This window comes from Acanthochromis polyacanthus, chromosome 11 (genome assembly GCF_021347895.1).
Source record: "Acanthochromis polyacanthus isolate Apoly-LR-REF ecotype Palm Island chromosome 11, KAUST_Apoly_ChrSc, whole genome shotgun sequence".
Taxonomy (NCBI): Eukaryota; Metazoa; Chordata; class Actinopteri; family Pomacentridae; genus Acanthochromis; species Acanthochromis polyacanthus.
This window is the reverse complement of record NC_067123.1, coordinates 813,570-836,367: the sequence shown is the minus strand read 5'-3', so window position 1 is coordinate 836,367 and position 22,798 is coordinate 813,570. Positions and strand designations below refer to the sequence as shown.

Genomic DNA, 22,798 nt, shown 5'->3' with positions numbered 1-22,798 from the left:
GTTTTCAGATTATTTCAGGTGAGAAAGTAGTTGTGTAAACGTAAGATCTGGGATCAGTTTATCCAGATAAAGCATAATTAAAAACTTACTCCGACTGTTTCGGAGATGTGAGCGTCCAGGTTAGATGGCTATGACCGGACAGTCAGCCTCACTGCAGCCGCCGACAGCAGCCTTTTCTCGTTAAGACTTTTTGAAATCTGCCACTGGCTCTGACGGTTCTATAGTGGTTGAACAGGAATTTGTGTTTTGTATTGTTTTAAGAAAAATCCATTTGAAAGAAGTTAATGTTCATAACTTTATACCGTTAATGTTTTACTCAGTCGCTGACAGTAGTAATAAGAACAGATATAAATTAAAGTATAGAATATCATTTATTTTTCAAGTTTTATTTCTGACTCTTTTCACTACTAAAAATATGTATTTTTTGTTTTAGTCTTTATAGTTTTTTGTATTTGCTTTTAGGGCTTAATTTAGTTAAATATAATTAAAAATGGTGACAAAAAGATAACAAAAATAAAAACATTCGTTTCACTGCTTTATAAAAGATATTTTTTCTATTTTCATTTTTGCAATTAATTATTGGCCAAACATAAAATTTCTAGAAATGAATAATCTAAAAAAAAAAAAATTTTGAATGAATGGGAAAATATTATTTTTTCAGATGAAAAAAATTTAATCTCGATAGCCCTGGCGGGTTTAAGTTCTAGTGGCATCATGTCGATGCTGTAAACCTATTTGTTAGCCAGAGATAGCTAGTTTATGGTCTGGGGGGCTTTTATCGAAAAAATAAAATCTGTTTAGAATTTGTTTATGAAACTGTAAATTCAGAATGTTATATAAAACTTATGAAAATAACGTTGAACCACTTATTCTAAAAATGAAACATCGATCCATTAGTAAGACAACACACGATGCCACAGATCACAGAAGATCACAGAATACTTAAAAAAGAGTGATATAGATGTGATGAACTGGCTGCCAAGTCCCCAGACCTTAATCCCATCGGAAATTTCTGGGGATTTATGACAAGAAAATTATATAATGATGGAAAACAGTTCAATAATAAGGGTAACCTGAAAAATTAATTATTAAAGCATGAATTGATGAAAACTTGTTGCTTTTTCTGATTCAGAGCCAAAAAGGTGTGCAGAAGTGACTTTGCATTATTTGAGACAGTTATTATTAATTTCAGACAGTAATTATTAAGTTCTTATCTTTTTGTCACCATTTTTAATAAGATTTAATCACATTTAGCTCTCAAAGGAAATGTAAAGAACTTAAAAGACTCGAACAAAAAATACATATTTTTAGTATTGAAAGGATTAAACAAAAACTAAATTTGAAAATATATGCTATTCTACATTTAAATTTATACCTGTTCTTATCTTTATGTCATGGACTGTGCATTGTATAGGTTCATTGTTATATTTGGAAGAATATTTTTTTCAGTATATAGCAATGCTGGCCCGCAACTTCGTCCAAGTTTTAAATTTTGGCCCACTGTGCATTTGAGTTTGACACCTGTTGAGACGGGAAAAACTCTTGTCCTGTCAATCATTGATCCCCTCCGTCTCCCCGAGTTGGTTGGTGAGGAAGAACAGGTATTCAGAAACTAGTCAGTTGTTTGGTTGAGTAAATACACTTTATTGAATACAGAAGTCAGAACATCAGCAAAACATCATTTCTTGCAAGGGTACTCACACAATATAATCTGCTCTATCTGTCAGGAGCCCACAGCCTCCTCCACGTCTGTCTGTGTCGAAGTACAAAGAAAGAACTACGTAGCCGGGGACTTATACTCCTCTCCTGGGTGTCCTTTCCCTATTTCACCAACTGTAACCTCTCTGTCTGACTCTCCAGCTGTCTTGCATATCGATAGCACATAGTGTACTAGTAGAAGAACTGTGTCTTCCTGTTCTTGCAACATTGTCTAAACATCCTGTACAAAATAGCCCTGCTGCTATAACCGTAAATATGCGTCACACTGAATAATAATCATTCTCAGAACACTCTCTGCAATCTTCAAGCCTTGAGTTACCTGAGTTTTGCACACACATCTGCTAAATATTAGAACACACTCTGTTAATGGTTCCTAATCTATGTCTAAAATGAGTAGTTCATAATTGAATACCATGTATGTACATTCCGAGCATATTGCTCTCATACACCCCTGCTCTACAGAGTCACAGCTACCAGAGACTGACACATGAGGACAGAAATAGGAACAGAGCTGCAACATTCTCTTTTTCTGCAACTTATAAATCTATATTATTGAGAAGCTGCTGGTTATGAATTCAAACAGTTAATCCACAAACAGCTTTTTTTGCTCAAACATCTGATCTCAACTGTCACACTCCTCATGTGCCAGCCTCTGATCCTGCTAATTAGGCTCAGCTGAGGAGAAGCTCAGCTGAGGAGCCACAGCTGAACTCTATAGACAATCACTGCAGCATTTAAGCTGGCTTCTCGGCACACACGCTGCTGGTTCATTGATTCACCCTCCCTGCTACTCTCGTGTTCTGCATCCGTGTCACTCTGCTCTCCTTTGCTGCACGTCATTCCCCGGACTCTGTTTTCCCCTTGGACTCTGTCTCATACGACTCTGGACTGGACTCAGTAAGCCTCCTTCCCCTTTTGATTTAACCTAGTTTTATGTTGTGTTTAACCGCTGCATTCAGGTCCGTTTTCTGTTAGATTAGTTGGTTATTTAGTTAAATTCTCTGCTGTTTCCCACCTGCTTCCTTATTTAAGTTTCTGTTTGTTTCCTTATTAAAACCTTATTTACCTTACCTTCCTGCGTTTGCCTGCTGCTTGGGTTCAAATTCCCATTGTATGACACTCAACAACTAACTCTGAATGTTAACAACTCATAGTTTTACTCACAATGTAACTATGGAACAGAAACAACACTTCTTCGTACCATCGCCTCACAGATTGATGAGGCCTGGGCCTGGGATCTTTCAGTGTGCAGTTTCCATGTTCTCTCTGCATGGGGGTTTCTCTGGGTTCTCCAGCTTCCTCCCACAGTCAAAGAACATGCTGAGGTTAATTCATGATTCTAAATTGCCCATAAGTGTGAATTCAGATGGGATTGTTTGTCTCTGTAGTCCTGTGATAGACTGGTGACCTGACCAGGTGTCCCCTGTCTTCACCCTAAGTAGCTGGGATAGACTCCAGCCCCCCATGACCCTGATGAGGATTAAGTGGTGAATAGATGATGGATGGATGGATAATGTACGGGCTCATCTGTATTTTAAAAAAAAAAAAAAAAAAAAAAAGTTTTCTGGTGTGGTTAACTCCTTTTGTATACTATTTTTTCCAGAATGTGTACCTGCACATTAAATGTTTGGATGTTGTTTGTTCCTGGTTTTTTTTCTTCTCTAAATTTATACTTTATTTTGGCTTTTGTCTGCTTCCTTAGTTGGATTTGTTTCTATGCAGACAGATCTTCAATAATTGTACAGTGGGGACATCTGCAGTGTTACAGCAGCAAAGGGAAAGTGGAATGTCTACAAAACGTCACTAGAAAATAAAGATGAACCAAAACCCGACAAAAATAGGATTCTTTCATGTGTGGATATTCAAAACAAATGCACTGATATGGAAAATAACATTACACATATCAATGGTATAGCACAGATTCCTCCATAAGTAAAAATACTTATACTAGAAATGCTAATACAGCATAGATTATATGTCCAAAACCTACATCTTTTCAATTGGTAAAATATGTCAGTTTCTTCATGTTTGGTTGTTTTTAAAGTTAACAGTTAAAACTTTCAGATGTGTCCAGATGTAAGAGAAAAAAAGCTTTAACACCTATTAACTTTAGGTAAACATTTAAACATCATTAAATACACACAAATGTAACACTGGGACATGAAAACGTTGTTTACTGATTTTGGGAGTCTCCCAGGTCTCCACAGTGGCGTAGTGGTTAGCACTTTTGCCTTGCAGCAAGAAGATCCCCGGTTCAAATCCGGGGTGGGCCTGGGATCTTTCTGAATGGAGTTTGCTGAGGATAAAGCGGTGTATAGAGAATAGATGAATGGATGGGAGTCTCCCACATGTAATGGAATGAACCATGTTGCCTGGATAGAGGGGGGTGTCCACCATCCAGCGTTTAATTCTGAGGAAAACCGTAAACATGAAGAAGGAATATTTTGTTCCATATTTCAAAAACAAGCAGTTTGGAGAATTATATTATCAGAAAATAGGCTTAAACTTTCAACTTTAAGCCCGGATCACTGCGGGTTCAGGGGAACTTCCCCCTAAAGTGCACCACGCAAGATCTGTGAATAAATACACAGAAGGAGCTCAGCAGTCAGCTGTAGATTAAAACTAAAACAAGATGATTCAGTGCGTTGTCGTTGTTTTTACTCTATTTTGCCCAGTAGCATTTCCAGGTAAGATTTGATTTCTGTCTTTTACACTGTCTCTAATGACACTAACAGAAAACCATCAGTCTTAGTTTCATTTTCAAAAGTAAAAAACAAACAAAAAAACTAAAACTGTATTAAACTCCATTAAACACTACTGTTATACTGACAAAGTTGTCAGAGTTACTAAGTGGAGTCGCAATGCTGTTTAGCAGTTCAGCAGATTTTAGGAGCTCGTTGGATTCTGAAATGATTTCCTGCACTGTGATCCGTTATTTTACAAACGTTATTTTGTGTTATCAGCCACTTTTTATTGGTGATCGTCTGCCAGGTGCTCACTGTTGTCCGTGGAAGCAGATAAACTAATGTCTCGACTAAAATATGAAAATGTTAGTGTCATTATGTCATAAAAATATGAAAAAAATGTTCTACTTTCACTTACTCGTTTAAAACAAAGTAATTTATTTTTCATAATATAAATGCTATGTGAATATTTTTCATTATTATCACCATCTGGGATGTGTCAGTTATTAGCACCAGCATTGATTTTGATGCGTTATAATTTTTTTGTGCAGTCTCATATTTTTATATAGACTCAGGACCATAATAACAAAAATGTCATTGTGACAAAACTATCAAGCTATAAAAGAATAACTAAGGGACAGCTCAGGTGATCCTGAGCAGCCCTAACTAAAAGCTTGATCAAATAGGAAAATTTGATCTTACAAATAGAGAGGATGTCTGTCTCCTGAACCCAAACTGGGAGTTGATTCCACAAAAGAGGAGCCGATAACTGAAGGCTCTCTCTCCCATTCAGCTTCTGGAAACTCTGGGAAACACAAGTAAACCAGCAGTCTGAGAGTGAAGGCCTCCGGTAGGATAATATGGTTCTGATAAAAACTCAGAGTGAGTCAATTCAGTATATCCAAAAACCGAATACCTTCATTTCCCTCCAGTGAAACACTCCTTGATATTTTCCCTCACTGCATCTTCTGGAGTGCGGGACATCCCAGAGTTTTTGGGTTCTGTACTGGTTGATGAAGTTCAGGCGGGTTACTGTGACAGCAACATCAAGACGGCTGAACCCAAAGTGGACTGGATGAGAAAGTTCATGAAAGAAAACCCACAACAACTGGAGTGGTACGTTAACAAATGCATTGAAAGCCAGCACTTCTTCAGAGCCACTATTGACAGCTTGGTGAAACGCTTAAACCAAACCACAGGTAAGATATTTTTTAAAAATATGTTTTCAGTGCTGAAATGTGTCATCCCTCTGTTAGAAGATGCTGCACTAAATATCAGCCCTTCTTCAGTGTTTTTTTAGGATTAAGCTTACTGACTTGCAGCCACTGCTACTACTTATGTGAAGCTAACATCTGCCCAGCTCAAACATCTGCAGGCAGAAAAGCTGATGTCTTAATGAAATTATTTGCTGATGAATAAGGTTTTCTACTACAATTTTCCTTGCAGACACATAATTCAAATATTCCCCATAGAGCTCTCCCTCAATCATTAAATCCTGGACACGAGTTTCGTGGACATTTCAACAGCTTGATGGAATTGCCTAACTCCCAGTAATGGTTTCTCTCTGTTGCCTGTGATTTAGACAAATTCTCGTAAGATAGTGAGCTGCACATCAGATGTGTTCTCAGTTTAAAGCTCCTCTTTGTACTTCAGTCTGATTCCCCTTTCTGTTCCACATCAGTTTTTCTCTCAGATCTTGTTTTATTTGTCATTTTTGTGCTTGCCTCTGAAGGTAACATTACCTTTAAGTGTTGTCTGCACATTTTCTAATCCTGACAAATTCACATAACCTCGGCTGTCATAAATTGATTACATTAGATTTATTTCCATTCTCTTGAGAATTCCTGAAGCATCTTAGTTTGGCTGCAGGTTTGTTCCCCTTTTCATCTGCTATCATCTAACAAAACCTTCTGGTCTTTGAGGAGGTCTGCTTTCAATCCAGGCTTTCCTCCTTCATGGCAGCTGTGAGACAGTTGAATTTAAATTCAAGCATCTCTGCTTTGCTTTGTCTGCTCACTACTAAAGGTATGTTGGTGCTCTAATTTTATGGGCTCCTTCCCAATGTGTTCAACCCAGTCATTGTGCACCTCTGCCTGCCTATCTGGCCTGTTGGGCCTGACGGGGCCTGCTGCTGCCCCGGGTGCGGGCGGCTCTCATTGATGGTGTTTCCTCTTTCTGGTGCTTCTGCTCTCAGCCAATAGACACTATTATTTCTTTTACAATAGTGTGTGTGTGTATGTGTATGTGTATGTGTGTGTGTGTGTGTGTGTGTGTGTGTGTGTGTGTGTGTGTGTGTGTGTGTGTGTGTGTGTGTGTGTGTGTGTGTGGCTGTCTGACTGTCTGTGTGTTCTTAGGAAGTATGCTGTGGGGCAGGGTTTGGGAGGGATGTGGGCCATTGTCTTTTTATTGTTTTTTATTGTTTGTTTTTAACTTGTTAAGCACTTTGTGCTACTTTTGTATGAAAAGTGCTATACAAATAAACTCCGATTGATTGATTGATTGATAGAGCCATCCATCCCATATTCTGTGTGGTTGGTTGCAGCCTCCTGATTACATCCCTGCATGCTGCAATAGATCTCAGTGGTAAAGTGACAATATTTACTGTTAGGAATTCACTCTTAGTTTCCCATTGTTCTTTATTTCTGTCTCACTTTGATCCATCCACAATTTTAGGATGATGATGACAATCACCCTGTTAGGCCACAGAACAAGACTATAGAGTTGACACACAGGGTCAAAACAGGATAAAAACACAAACACATGCATTGTTAAAACATAAAAATGAGTGAAATCATCTCAACATGGGGACATTATGGCAAAGAGGGATCAGAATTTTATCTCTATTTATCAATACATTATATTTTTATGTGTTACTATTATGAAGCGTATGTAAATATGTGCACCCTCGCTAATATTGCAGAATAACCTGTTTGTGAAGAAACCAATAATCAATCCTAACCTGCAAATACCCCTGAATTTAATGATTCACTGTGGAGTTTTCTCATTCACACATGATTCAGTTTGATATTCAGAGTTACTCAGTAAAACAGTTTGTATCTCTGAGGCCTAAAAGACACTCTGAAGGTGCGATAACTCCTTATTTATCCCAATGAGGAGAAATTTGCATTGTCACAGCAACAAAGTGGAAAATGCAAACATGTAACCAATGTCAGTAGGAAAATATAAATTAAACAAAAGTATACATAATTACGGGCTCAGATTGTCCAAATAACTGTGGATGTGGAAATAACTAATATTGCATATATCAGTGGTATTGCACAGAATGTATCAAGAAAAAAAACTGCACTAAAAGTATTAATATTGGACAGATTTTATTTATATTTTACAGATTGGTCCTAAAGTGGAAAAAATACCGACTGCGCAGATTCTTGTAGATGTAGAAAAACAGAGTTTTTAAATGTACAAAAACTTAATAATTCACAGCTGTTAATGTTTTGATAATGTGCCAAATGAAGTATGACAGTTTTTCAGTATGAAATCTCCTGAGAGCAGTGCTGGTTGTAGTTGGCTGTCTGTCACTGTCAGAAGATTGTTGAGGTCATATTTGTGCCCATGTCAGCCAGCCTTAACAGTAAACCAATAAAATCTCCCTTTCTGTGTCCCAGGTGCTCACATCCTACAGAGAATGAGCGGCTGTGAATGGGATGATGAAACTGGAGAAATCAGGGGTTATATTCAATATGGATATGATGGTGAAGACTTCATAGCGCTGGACCTGCAGACGCTGACATGGATTGCTTCAAAACCAGAGGCGTTCATCACCAAACTCAGATGGGACGCAGACCAAGCTGAACTAGATGACTATAAATACTACTACGTGCACCTGTACCCGGACTGGCTGAAGAAGTATGTGCAGTACGCGAACAGTTCTCTGCAGAGAACAGGTACAATTACACAACCTGAGATACACACAGTTCTGTACTCCATCTGCTTCTGCATCCAGTGAAAATAAAACAATGCGTAAACAAATTATGATTCAGCTGACTAGGGAGCTAGGCGTAACAAAAAAAAAACAACAACCAAAAAACAGTATTATTAAAGTAAAGCAATTTGTTGCTTCCTGATATAATTAGCAAAAGGTAATAAAACTAAATAAACAGGGCTGATGGGTGCTGCTAGCTTAAAGAACCGATGAAAACTGAGTTATAAAAACTAATTAAATAAAATCGCAACTAAACAACCAAAGTAAATTCTGTAACCAAACTTAAAGACATGATAGCAACACCCACGTGAATAACAATAGTAACTAAACGAGCGTCTCAAAGCACATATTAGTTACGTGTAGTCCATGGCCGTAGCCAGGTATGAGGTCAGCGAGGTCCGGACCTCACCTATTTTTCCGAGTTTTTTTTTTTTCGCCAAATATGCCCAACTGAATAAAACATAAACTCATAAAAACTTGAAACCTCTCTGTGAAACGTGCTTGTAAATTGTAAATTGTGGTAAACATCCATGGGCTTTGTGTTCTGTTTGTGCCTGTGTGCGTGTTGCGGTAAAAAGCTGTTTGATCTGCTGATGCACGTACCCGCAAATGCGCCCTGTGACGCGCTTGGCAGCGGGCCAAACCCCATTCATAAACTAGTGTTTTCATTATTAGCACTTTGTAGACCACATCCCCGCCCATCTACACCAAGGTGACCACAATATATTTTTTTAGATAATTCGGCACTAGTTCGGCCTCTCAGATCATCTGATCAAAGAGTTTAATTACTTTTATCCACAGCGGAGAGCGCGTCCGGCGCTTTTTTTTTTTTTGATGAGCGCCTGGCTCATCAGACAACATACAATGTATGTTGAAGATATTTCTAACCTTGCCAGTGACGACTTGTGCCTGTGAGAGGTCATTCTCAGCCATGCAAAGACTTAAGACATGGCTTAGATCTACCATGTCCAACGACAGACTGACAGGCCTGGCCATGATGCATGTGCATCAGAAAGTGGAGGTGAACCGGGAGAATATCCTTCAACGGTGGGATGCCTCTGGTCACAGGAGGATTCAGCTAGCCTTTGATGTAAAAAGTTGATTTGTTTTTTTGAAAAAATATACATTTTTGTTTGGAAAATGCTGATTTCACATCATTAAAAGATATTTAAACAACAAACATCTTGTGTGACTTGTAGCCTAAAAAAGATATATAAAAATAAATTTTTTTTAAAAACATTGAAAAATTTTCGGCGTGCGCTTTTCACGCGCATCATGGACCTCACCTATTCCAAAATCCTGGCTACGGCCCTGGTGTAGTCACTTCTCAATAGCTACAAAAAACAAAAGACAGTTAACTCCTCACCTAGTTAAGCAGCTGCTAACAAATGTTACATATCTTACAAAAAACACAAGAGGCATGAGTTGAGCTGCTCATGTTAAATCACAGCCACCTGGGCTTGTGTTGGGCTTCAGATTTAAACCTTAAATGTGGTGATTGCTGAAGTTGGATTGGATGAAGGTGGAGGGAGCTGGGTGGTGGTCCAATCAGCTTACGGCAGTAGGTGAGAAGAGGAGCAAGCTTCAGAGCAGGTCTGGAGCTCCAGGTCCGTCATCAGTGATTGGAGACAGGTGGCTCTGGAGCAGGGCCGGACTGGGAAAGAAATTCAGGCCGGGAGATTTCCAATCAGTCAGGCCACTTCCGCCACCGCAAGGGTTGTGTCATGTGGGATAATGCACCAAAATTTTGTTTTTTTTCCTTCCAAAAATATGCCTTTTACAGTTATGTTATAGCAATTACAACACTACTAAACAGACAGTAAGTCTATTAAACACAACCATAACGACAGCTCCATACAGTCCAGTACTTTTCTCTTCTGTAATCTCTTCACTACCCTCACCAATTTTTCCAGTGTTTTCCTTTTCCTATTATTTATATAACATATGGAATTTAAAAAAATATATCTATTATTTTGTCAGTAAATCATTTAGATGTCAGCTGGTCATAGCTAATAGTATATGCAAACATCAATGTTAATTTTATAACTGAAAATTGTAAGTCAACTGCCTATCCTACCTGAAGAGGGGGTCTCAAACGTTTTCAGGATTCCTGCAACCCACCTGACACCTGTGGAGCTTACTTGGGCCAGACAACTGACAAAATGAAACAAAGTTTTCTAATATAGCCAAGCAAATCAATAATATACCACTCATTTTTTATTATATTTTGGCCTTTGAAGTCTGATGATGCATTTGTGAGAAGAACCGACCGTTTGTAAACTTACTTGAAGTAGCAGCATCATTTATTTTCAACTGTACACTGCTGGACCTGTGCGGGGGTTGATGAAACATGTGTGTTATTTTATAACACTTTGCCCCTTCCTCCTCGAGCAACCTTTTTTTCTTCTCCATCTCCCTCTCATGTCCACCTTTTCTCTTCGTCTTTTCTCGTTTTTTGCCACCAGCTTTCTCAGTGTGCTCCTTAATCTTCGCTCCTTCCACTCTCTGTCCTCACTCTCATATCTCCGCTCTGCAGTGCATTATTCCCCGTTCTCGCTATGAAGGGGCGGGCCATAAAGCAACTAACCAATCATGGCACGTTTCTTCTAAAAAAATGTCACTTTGAGCAATCCCTATCCTTCTGATTTAGAGCTCAGAGCACTTGCTTTGTGTGAGTGACAGGAGGGTGGGCGTGTACTCTGTAAGGCTTCGAGCGCTGCTGTCTCTGACCTGTGTGCCAAAAAGCCGATCAACTTTTTTTCATTGGCCTGCCAGTCCGTGGCTGGCCTGTCCAGGCAGGCCAATAGGGAGGCAGGCCACCGGGAAAAGTCCCGCCTCTCCCTATTGCCAGTCCGGGCCTGCTCTGGAGCTCCTCAGCCAGGTATAATGGAAAGTCATCACAAACCATCTCCTCACACAGAGGTCACAAAGGATCCACCACATAAATATACGGTCACCAGGGACTGTTACAGACACACAACACATTCAGAGAAGTATACTATTGCTACAATGAGGAAAATAAAAATGTATGATGGTAAAAAGTGCTGCTACGTCAAATGAAGCAAAACAGGAATGTTGGTAAAAAACTGTTAAGTGTGCGTAATGTATTAATTTTAAGGATCAATGCAGCTGATTATTGATAATTGACAGCTGCCCATTACAGCATTTATACTTCAGACTTCATGTAAACATGATATTGTATTGAAATGCATTCAAGTCTGACACTGTCCCATAATGCAGGTTCAAAGAGAGCCAACTTTGTAACACCAAAAACTCTGACTTCAGCCTCAACATACCTGCTAACCCACTGATCTCACTTCTTAGTAGAGCCCTCTGATCGGTCACGTTCAGTTAAGACTCATCAGTTTCTCTCTCCAGATCTTCCCTCAGTGTCTCTCCTCCAGAAGACTTCCTCCTCTACGGTCACCTGCCACGCTACAGGTTTCTACCCCGACAGAGCCGACTTGTTCTGGAGGAAAGATGGAGAGGAGCTTCATGAGGACGTGGACAAAGGAGAGATCCTCCCCAACCATGATGGAACCTTCCAGATGAGTGTTGACCTGAACATCTCATCAATCGCTCCTGAAGACTGGAAGAAGTACGACTGTGTGTTTCAGATGTCTGATGTCAAAGACGACATCATCACCAAACTGGACAAATCAGTGATCAGAACCAATCAGGGTAAGACAAGACGGTAACTTTCTGCTGCTGTCTTGTGTTGAAACTGTTTCATGAACCCTGAACTTTGTGTTAAAACACTGTAAAAATGTTTTTTTTTTAAATCCATAAAGACATTGGCTTACAGTAACATTAAAAAACACTGTGAAAATAACAGCAAATATCATTTAAATAGTGATATCTGTAGCTGAGTTAAACATAGTGCCATTGTGTAAAGAAAATTAAAAAATTACACTGTTGTAAAAGAATGAATTATTTTGTTTAATTATTAGAATTACACATTTTAAATTGTACAAATTGGCATCATTATAGATGTTATAGAAGCTCCTCATTAAGTTATGTGGACATTATGACAGTTTCGTCTGTTTTTTCCCGTTCTTTTGTGTTTTTATGTCAACATGAATGTAAATTAGTCCTTTTAGATATTCTCCTCCTATTTTATTGCTACTTATTGTAATAATTTAACAAAACTAGGAAAACCTGTAGAATAACAGGTAAAAAAAGATGTTTTATTTTTCAGTCACAGCAATGTGTTAAAGAAATTACAGTTAAAAACTTAACATGTAATATTATTGTTATTATTATAACACTGTATTGGTTTGTTAAGCGACATTACTGTCCAACACACTGAATAACCTTCTGAAGGGTGAATGTTGTGTTTTGGTTCCAGTTTCTTCCTCACTGCATCCTGCTGTTATTGGAGCTGTTGTTGGACTCCTGCTGCTGTCAGTCGGCATCTCTGGGTTCTTCATCTGGAGAAAGAACATCAATTATAGAATAATAAAATTATATATTTTCTACTAAATGAGCTTCAACACTGAAATTTTACTGCGTCAGTCCATACCTACATTTTTGTTGTTGTTGTTTCAGTGACAGATAATAAGTCAGAATTATCATTTAACTGTTTTCTTTCTGTTTGCCTCCACAGGATTAGAGATTAGAAGAGGATACAATCCTACCAGAGACATAAGTTTGCTGCACAGCTGTTTCTGCAGACCGTCAGTGGAGAGGTTCCAGAAATAAGATCAGAGTCAGTCATCATGTACTGTCTTTGATGCTTATTAGCAGCATTTCTAATAATAATTTAGCTTTATTGGCATTAGCCAGCACACTAATGAAGACTGTTCTCTAAACTGCACTAAGTGTTTAACTTTCTGTACTACCAAAGTTTTAATTGTAGTTACAGATGCAAATGTGTCAAATCAGTTTGTTCCAGCAGAGCTGATGCTGCTGTGGAACAAATATGTCAGTGTCTGGAAGTCTTGGATGTGTGTTTTTTGTGTTGTGTTGTTGTTTATTCTACATCATTCAGATATCACCAGCACATTTAAACCTACTGATGTGCTTCAAAAATGATGCACTTTCTTGGAACTGTTGTGATATACATTCTATTTAGTTACTTTTATTTACCTTTTTTTATTGTTTGTAAGAACGGTATGTGTGCGAGCATGAGTGTGTGTGTAAATGAATGCAACCTTAATAAGACTTTTTTTTTTAACTTTTGTGACATTTTCCAAATTTTCAATTTTCATCTTGAATTTCAATGTCAGTGAAGTTACCATTTATGGTTCCTTGCCTGTTTGTGGTTAAAAAAAAAAAAAAAAGAAGAAAAACGAACAAAAGAAAACATTCCAAGAAATGTGTACACCGTCACTTAGTACAACTATTCAACTGTTAAATGTGTGATTTTCGTCAACCAACCATGGTTAGTTTTGATGTTTCAACCAAAATATGGAAGAGGGTCGAGCAGCAAGTCCGTCTTTATCCAACTTCAAAGAAAAGAGAAAGTTTGATATGTTCCAGGCCTCTGCTGATTGGTCAAATGCCACCATATCATGTTCTATAATGTAGAGGGATCTTGGAAGATTGGCTGAATGAAATCCACATGCTTCTTGATTTCACTGATTCAGATATTTAATGTGTGTGGAAGTTACCAACTATGATCACTTGCCCCATAAAGAGTTAACTGTTTCCTGTTTGTCCATGTTTTCTTGGATGAAGTCTTGAGGTGTTTAAGCTGATTTTCCTTCAGACTCCTCACATATCATGTATACTAACACCTCCAGTCAAACTTGTTTTATTCACTATTTCCTTGTGATCATCTCACCTGATAAGAAAGACTCTTTGAAATTGCTTTCAGATTTTATTACAGCTTTCCATGTATGGATTGTCATTAGATTTGTTTCACCCAACCTTCAGCAGCAGTCACTCAACCACCACAAAGACGATGGAGCTCGTTTTTCTGCTCGTTTTATTTCCTGTCACATTTGCATTTAAGAAGTTTTTAGAGTTTTAAACATGCAGAGTCTTTTAGAAACCGATGTGTTTGATAAGATGGTGTAGTTTGTTTTACAGGTTTAGCATTCTGACACAACTAAAAGGAAGTGCAATCCAAACACAAACCAGTGCCTTGCAACAGTATTCACACCAGATTTTTTTATTTGTAAAAAATCTTTAACAACACATATAATGTTTCTTCCACTTCACAAATATGTGTTACTTTGTGTTGGTCTATCACATAAAATCCCAAATAAAGTACATTTAAGTTTGTGCTTGTAACGTGACAGTGCTGTTCTCACTAAAGTGTACGTGTACTTCAGCTCAACAGTGAGCTAAACTCCACTCCTGAAGGCTCTGAAGGCTCTTCATTTGCACATGGATATGGAGTACAAACTGAAATATACATAAATTCAAGAACGTTAAATGCTTTTCCTTGTCTGTGTAAATAACTTGTAAATATAAATAGTTTCTATCTAATGCAAAACAATCGCTTTTAACATACGTTTATAATCAGTTTTTATCCTTAACTAATTTATGCACATAAATTATTGCTCACGGCATTGCCTCCGTTGGTAATATTTATATTAACCGCGAGCCGAACCACAAACGTTTACCCTTGTGTTGTCTTCAGATTCTGTGCACTTTCCTTGTCCTCCAGGTCAAAAATGACCCGCCTCCACAGAGCCTCTAAAATAGAGCAGCTTAATTGAATTTTTAACCAAAAATCTATTTTACACGAAGGAACAATGTGTCATGCATCACACACTTCGTGAATGTCTGAGTTTTTGCTCTTCAGAAGGCAGAAAGACTGGATTTAAAAAATGGACGTCACTCATTTTCATTGCATCAGACATTTTATGTTTTCTTTGCTAAAGAAGAGGTTTATTATCACTATTATTGTTACTAAAGGTACTGCAGGTGTAAACATTATTTGTTTAGCAAGAGATAGTACTTCTATATCCTAAAAAGTACCAGAAATGTGCAGAAAGTAGTAGTAGAAAGTACACATTTGTGAAGAAAACAATAGTGTTTGCTTTGTTATAGATAACACCCCAAATAAAAGTGAAGTCTGTAATGATATCAAACATTCAAAATGAAAATTACTCAGCTTGCTTGGATGATACTCTATCAACTCCACTTGAAACATCATTACCTAAGTTGGACCTCTGTGTTGTCAGATGTTAACAGAGCAGTATGTCAACATACCATTAATTTCCTTTTTCTTTAGTTTATTTCATTGTTTTTGTTTTCACAAACACCTTGCAAATGGAAAATGGCTCCTAAATGCTGTTTAATTCTCAATTCTGTAAATGCACCTACTTATGACCCCACTTAATAACAGACTTAACAATAGACTTAACAAAAGACAGAGTATCTTCCAGCACCCATTGAAAATATGAGAACTATGTTTAAATCCTTGTAGCAATCTTGTGCATTCATAAAATTATCACTGTGTGTAAAAAAATCTGCTGAAAACATCAATCACTATTGGTTGCTTCACTGGCTGTGGATATATATATATTGCTCTGGGGATGTAGACTCTGATCTGTGTAGGTGGCTCTCATCATGCTTCCCAGAGAACCACTTCTGTCAATTTACTCCTCACTGGTAGGGGCAGCCCCTTCTGTATTTTGCCTCGCAGAATGGATCTCTCTGTCGGGTTCAAATCTGGGTTGTTTCCTGTGACATTTCTCCATATGTGATGAGCCCGGAAACAAAGGCCCTCAGATTCTCTTCAAGAGCCAGTGGCTCTATCAAAACGTTATCAGGATGCATGTTTGTTGGGAACGTATCTCTCAACGCTCTCCCACATCCTACTTCTGCTTGCAGCAAAGAGTTCTGCATCATTCACCACAGTTGCCACATATACAGTGCCTTGTGAAAGTATTCGGCCCTTGAACTTTTCAACCTTTCGCCACATTTCAGGCTTCAAACATAAAGATATAAAATTTTAATTTTTTGTCAAGAATCAACAACAATTGGGACACAATCGTGAAGTGGAATTAAATTTATTGGATATTTTATACTTTTTTAACAAATAAAAAACTGAAAAGTGGGGTGTGCAATATTATTCGGCCCCTTTACTTTCAGTGCAGCAAACTCACTCCAGAAGTTCAGTGAGGATCTCTGAATGATCCAATGTTGTCCTAAATGACTGATGATGATAAATAGAATCCACCTGTGTCTAATCAAGTCTCCGTATAAATGTACCTACTCTGTGATAGTCTCAGGGTTCTGTTTAAAGTGCAGAGAGCATCATGAAGACCAAGGAACACACCAGGCAGGTCCCAGATACTGTTGTGGAGAAGTTTAAAGCCGGATTTGGATACAAAAAGATTTCCCAAGCTTTAAACATCTCAAGGAGCACTGTGCAAGCAATCATATTGAAATGGAAGGAGTATCAGACCACTGCAAATCTACCAAGACCCGGCCGTCCCTCTAAACTTTCACCTCGAACAAGGAGAAGACTGATCAGAGATGCAGCCAAGAGGCCCATGATCACTCTGGATGAACTGCAGAGATCTACAGCTGAGGTGGGAGAGTCTGTCCATAGGACAACAATCAGTTGTACACTGCACAAATCTGGCCTTTATGGAAGAGTGGCAAGAAGAAAGCCATTTCTCAAGATATCCAGGCAAACTTCAAAAGTCTCGTTTGAAGTTTGCCACAAGCCACCTGGGAGACACACCAAACATGTGGAAGAAGGTGCTCTGGTCAGATGAAACCAAAATGGAACTTTTTGGCCACAATGCAAACGATATGTTTGGCGTAAAAGCAACAGAGCTCATCACCCTGAACACACCATCCCCACTGTCAAACATGGTGGTGGCAGCCTCATGGTTTGGGCCTGCTTTTCTTCAGCAGGGACAGGGAAGATGGTTAAAATTGATGGGAAGATGAATGGAGCCAAATACAGGACCATTCTGGAAGAAAACCTGTTGGAGTCTGCAAAAGACCTGAGACTGGGACGGAGATTTATCTTCCAACAGGACAATGATCCAAACATAAAGCCAAATCTACAATGGAATGGTTGACAAATAAACGTATCCAGGTGTTAGAATGGCCAGTCAAAGTCCAGACCTGAATCCAATGGGAATCTGTGGGGCAGAGCTGAAGACGCTGTTCACAAACGCTCTCCATCCAACCTCACTGAGCTCGAGCTGTTTTGCAAGGAAGAATGGGCAAGAATTTCAGTTCGTGATGTGCAAACTGATAGAGACATACCCCAAGCAACTTGCAGCTGTAATTGCAGCAAAGGTGGCGCTACAAAGTATTATGCAAGGGGGCCGAATAATATTGCACGCCTCACTTTTCAGGTTTTTATTTGTTAAAAAAGTATAAAATATCCAATAAATTTAATTCCACTTCACGATTGTGTCCCACTTGTTGTTGATTCTTGACAAAAATTAGAATTTATATCTTATGTTTGAAGACTGAAATGTGGCGAAAGGTTGAAAAAGTTCAAGGGGGCCGAATACTTTCACAAGGCACTGTATACTAAGACCCGCTTGTTGTAGAATCTCCTCCATCATCAGAACTCCCATGATGTCTCCCATGGCAGGTTGTGTCCCTACCAAGCCTCCTCCAGCTTCGAAATGCACGGATATGCCCCATCTGAAGAGTCGGCAACTTCTCAATTATGTCTGACATGTCTGTATTCTGCCAAGGCATGTATTCCAGATTCTGGCTCCTGGACAGTCACTGGACACATCTTCTCTAATGCCCTTCCTTTCCTACTCTCAACATTTCTTAAAGCCCACTGTCTCTCACTTCCTCAATCTCCATCACTGTCTCCATCCTCACTCTCATCCTCTCCTGAACCCACTTTCTTCGCTTTCTCATCCCCTCTCTTCTCTGCTCTAGCCAAAATCCTTCTGGCTACTGGATCATATTCTCCAACAGCCTCATCTCTGATGCAATAATAACCCCCCTTTCTGGTCACTGGGAGCTGAGGATAAACATCAGCACACTTCACCTCCTTCTCATTAGGTGGGGGCTTCTTCGTTGAAACCACATGTGAGAAAGGTGCATTAACCTTCTCCACTGGCTTCTTTGCTTCCTTAAAATTCTGCTCCCTCTTCAACAGCTTCTGTCCTTCATCTTCAAACAACTTCAGAAGTCCAAGCTCCATCTGTCTCTTCTCCATGCGTCTCTGTCCTTTCCTTCCTTTCTTCTAGCCGGCCTTATAGGTGGAGACCAGCACCTGCATTGTTTCTATGACATCTGGATTGAGTGTCCCCTCAACTGGCCAAGGACAGTCGATATCAGGCCAACGCTTGCTCTACTTCTGTGACATTTCTGCAATGCCCTTAGCAAGCGGATTGTTCTTTTGGACTACATCAACAGATGTAATCACTTTTCTAACTTTACGGTCCATCTTTGACAGTATTGAAGCCACAACTCTCAACAGTATTTAAGCGAAATTAACATCTCTATAGATGTTTAATTATCATCTAAATCAATACTGATCAATTAATTATATGCTTCAGATGGTCAATCTGTTGTCAAGCTTCCTCCCAAATAAGTGAAACATCTCCTTTATGTGTCCACAGATGTGTTTTATTAACCCCAAATTAAAAGATTATCTAAGGAAACACTGTGGGCCTATATGTGAAAACCGGCTAAATGAGTATGTGCACACAGTTTGCAGATAAAATCACACTAGCCTTGATGATGTTGGACACTGCAGCCACTCTTCTTGTTATCCGCAAAGCCTCAGTCTGTGTAGTATCAACTGTCCTCTCAACTCTTCCTTTAGAGGATCGGAATTCAGAAGCATTCCATTGTCTCACTCTCCTCCACAATCCTCACAATGTGCAATACTGTTTTATGTGCAATACTGCTTTGTAGTTGTCAAGCTGGGTATGACGTCACAGCTTTTGGAGTCCAAGATAAATTTCCCCAAGTGGGACAATAAAGTATATTGAATTGAATTCAACATATCCCAGTCACACAGAGGAAAAACAGAGAACAAAGGTTTAATGTTTTATGACATCTTCCGACATCGCCCAAAAACCATTCATTGAAATTGGCACATATGGCAACATTTTAGTCAGTTTAAATGTCAGTTTCCGAAATAAAAGGAGTGTGTAGTCTCCTTCTCTCTCCCATGTAAAGAGGAAAGCAAAGGAGGGGGGCTCACTCACTGCTCCTCACACAAACTGCTCACTCCTGGCTCCTCCTCTGAACTTCACCCACCACTTCCAGTTGTGCGGACCTCAACGAGTGAACATCTAGCTTCAGCTACCTCTGAAAGTCAAATTAACCCCATACAAAAAGCACAAAGTTACCAGACAAATAGTTATTAAACCCTTCTTCTGCATCATTTTATATAGGACTTCATGTTCTTTATTCAAAGTCGCATGTAATGCAGTCATACACATGCGGAAATAAACAACAAACAGAGAGAAACTGCACACCAATCAATCAGCCAGTTGACCTGATAATCAGACTCTATTTTCCTAGTTCTGGTAAACTCTATCAAGGTATTTTCTTCCTCTGTCACTATTTATTGTCTTAAATATTTATGTATGCTGATGCACACAAAATATCCTCGCTGGTCTCTCCACTCCTCTTCAGGCTCAGTAAAGGCTCAGATATATTTATCAAATGTATAAACATCCTCTATAAGGCTCATATATAGTATCAGTTCACAATAGTCCTCCTATAAGGCGACTATGTTCTTAGCAAATTCCTAACGTCCGCCTTCAGAAGGAATCATAAGTATTTAACTCTGAGGAGGCAGACTCTCCTTACATGGTATTCATTTTCTTATAACCAAGCACAACCTCTATATATGCTTATTTAATAAGAAGTCTGTTGACAAAGACATACTACAGCCTGCTAGCCACAGCTGTAGCACCACACACACACAGAGACAGACACACAGGACATTTAACAAACAAAAACCACCAACAACACTTAATCCTCAATGTTAAAGCCGACTCAAACAGAAATATCCCCTATATTTATTCATCATCTGTTAATTCATCTATTAACTCTCTCATTTTGGCCAAATTTCTCCCAAACAAACACCACAGGGACCTGCTCTGTGTCAGAGAACTCACACACACAGAGAAACTGCAGCAGACACACACACAGACAGCTCACACAAAGGAGGGGCAACTGTGACAGCACGCTCCAGACACAGAAGCACATTGTCAGCATTCACACATCCTAAAGCATGCTGTAAGCCGCTCCATTAACTCTTTTTCATCTCAACTAAATTTGTGCTACCTTGAGGCGTAAATAATCCAATTGAAAAGCTTCTTTGGAAACGGGACGTCTCCAGTCAGAACTTTAAGGAACTTTATCTACTACTGAATTAATATTTACACCCCCAGTTCCTTTTGAACAAACCACTACACGTAACAGGTTTTAGGCCAGTGCTAACTGCCTCTCAGAGCACTTTAATCCAAATCTGCGGCTATCTCTTTATTATCCTATTCCTCTTTTCAAACTCTATGTTCCTTTAGGCCTCATTTTTCCTCATTTTCACTTATCCTCTCTTTATTTCATCTCTTCTTCTCTATATTTTCTTTTGCCAACTGACCTTTGGGCCCAAAGGTAACATCGACTCTGTTCTCTTTTGCTTTTAAACACCAGTTCAACTACTCAGCCAACTTTCACTTAAAGCATCTGATTCACACGTTTTACCATTAAGAAGATTCAGGCCTGTCGTCTTAAGCTTGCATGGTCGTTCAGCCTGCTTCACCGTTACTAGTTCTGCTATTCTACATTTACCTATTTAACTTCAGCATCTATTCTCTTACTTCAACTTTTTTCTCTTTTCCAACTTTTATACTCACACGCAAAAGAGACGCAAGTTTCTTTTACCCGATGAAAAATTAAATTTGGTTTCCCAGAACAAAAATGCATTTGGTACTTTGTGGTGCATGGTGTGTTCTTAACATTTTCTGTTGTGTTTTGTAAGGTTGGTGTGAAAACCGAAAACCGAAAACGAATCGTCGCAATACACCAATGCATTGATGATGTGGACATGATTCACACTTTGCATGTGCAATTGAATATGCACGATTTATCGACACCTTCAGTGGGTATAAATTTCATTCAAGATCATAGGCATTTCACTTGCTGTTTAACTATGCCACACTTAAACCAAATTGAGAGGAACCAAGCCATCGGACGTCTGCAAGCTGGAGAGTCTGTCCGCTTCGGGGAAGGTCATCAGTGCTCTGTGTGGTGTTGTATCAACGCTGGAGATGGTAAATGGTGGTGATGTTGACATTAAAGTGACGGGCAATGTCTCGGACAGACTCTCCAGCTTGCAGACGTCGGATGGCTTGGTTCTCTCAAATTTAATTTTTCATCGGGTAAAAGAAACTTGCGTTTCTTTTGCATGTGAGTATATTTCTCGTCTCTACTCTGTTGCTGCAGCATCATTTCTCTGTACTTTGAAACTCTTTCTCTCTTTTTCTTTTAACTCTGAGCTCAATTTTTTGCTTCCCTATTCATCTCTTTTTATTTTGCCAATTATTAACCCTGGCCAGGGATAAAATCGAATGTTTTGGTTGCTACCATCTTCCTACACTGTCACATCAACATTTAAGTGTATTTCTTCAACTTTTATTTCTTTTATCCCAACATTTATCTGTCTATTCTATTCCCCACTTTTTTTTCTATGCCCAATAAAGCCCAGTTTAGACCAAACGTTATTATAACCTCTGCACCCTGGAAAATACACGCATGATCCTTTGACAAGTGCAGCCCACCAATATAGACACCCACAGCTTCCATGGACAAGCAAGTATCCCCATAGTATGAGAAAGACATAGTCACTTTTTGACCGGTCCTTTAAGGCGGTAGTAGGTCCACTGAAACTGTCGGTGACTTTGAAGGTGGTCACATCTCACCCTGCATCAGATGACGGAGCCTCTACTGAATCACAGTCACCAGAGACTGAAACATGAGGACAGAAATAAGAACAGAGCTGCAACATTCTCCATTTCTGCAACTTATAAATCTATATTATTGATAAGCTGTTTATTATTGAATTAAAACAGTTAATCTACAAACAACTTTTCTTGTTCAAACATCTGATCTCAACAACTCACTCTAAATGTTAATAACTCATAGTTTCACCCACAATGTAACTCTGGAAAAGAAACAACATATAGCTGTTACTTTATGGTCATAATTCTACACAGAGAAACACTATAGCCACAGGTACAAGAGCAACTTTATATGATTATTGTCACAGTTTGAACACATTCTGCATTTCTGTAATAGACTGCTTCTTCTGCTCAAGGATAAATATCTATGAAGGATGTGTTAGCCAAAGGTCCTATGTGTCTGCTGTATGTGGGACGTCTCTCCACAAACCCTGTGTAGCTCTGTGTTGTTTCTTGGTGTATCTGGGTGCAGGTTGTCATACAGAGAGAAGAGGATCAGACAGCAGGGCTCGTAGTTGTGATGGAGAATGGTTTGAATTGTTGCCAGTTGTTCATGCACAGACAACCTTCAACAACAGTAA

At 39.0% G+C, this 22,798-nt stretch overlaps 2 protein-coding genes across 15 annotated transcripts in view; both read left to right on the top strand.

Annotated features, from left to right (window-relative positions):
* Positions 1-22,798, top strand: part of LOC110970679 (major histocompatibility complex class I-related gene protein-like) — a 163,681-nt gene that overhangs the window by 25,605 nt on the left and 115,278 nt on the right. The window contains exon 9 of one of the 3 annotated variants that reach the window (XM_051955038.1): positions 1,728-2,789. The exons of the other annotated variants lie outside the window; for them this stretch is intronic. The gene's annotated coding sequence lies outside the window, so the exon portion shown is untranslated. Of the gene's footprint in view, positions 1-1,727; positions 2,790-22,798 lie in introns of those variants that run through there. 3 annotated transcript variants of the gene reach the window in all.
* The window catches only part of LOC127535980 (major histocompatibility complex class I-related gene protein-like), a 106,469-nt gene continuing 87,953 nt past the window's right edge, over positions 4,283-22,798 (top strand). For 4 of the 12 annotated variants that reach the window (XM_051955040.1, XM_051955042.1, XM_051955039.1 and 1 more), the window contains exons 1-3: positions 4,283-4,406; positions 5,336-5,602; positions 8,030-8,308. In XM_051955040.1, coding sequence (XP_051811000.1) covers positions 4,352-4,406; positions 5,336-5,602; positions 8,030-8,308 — 601 coding nt within the window. In that variant the 5' untranslated portion in view covers positions 4,283-4,351. Of the gene's footprint in view, positions 4,407-5,259; positions 5,603-8,029; positions 8,309-11,724; positions 12,028-12,694; positions 14,589-22,798 lie in introns of those variants that run through there. The other 8 variants (XM_051955050.1, XM_051955049.1, XM_051955052.1 and 5 more) reach the window with 5 other exon arrangements.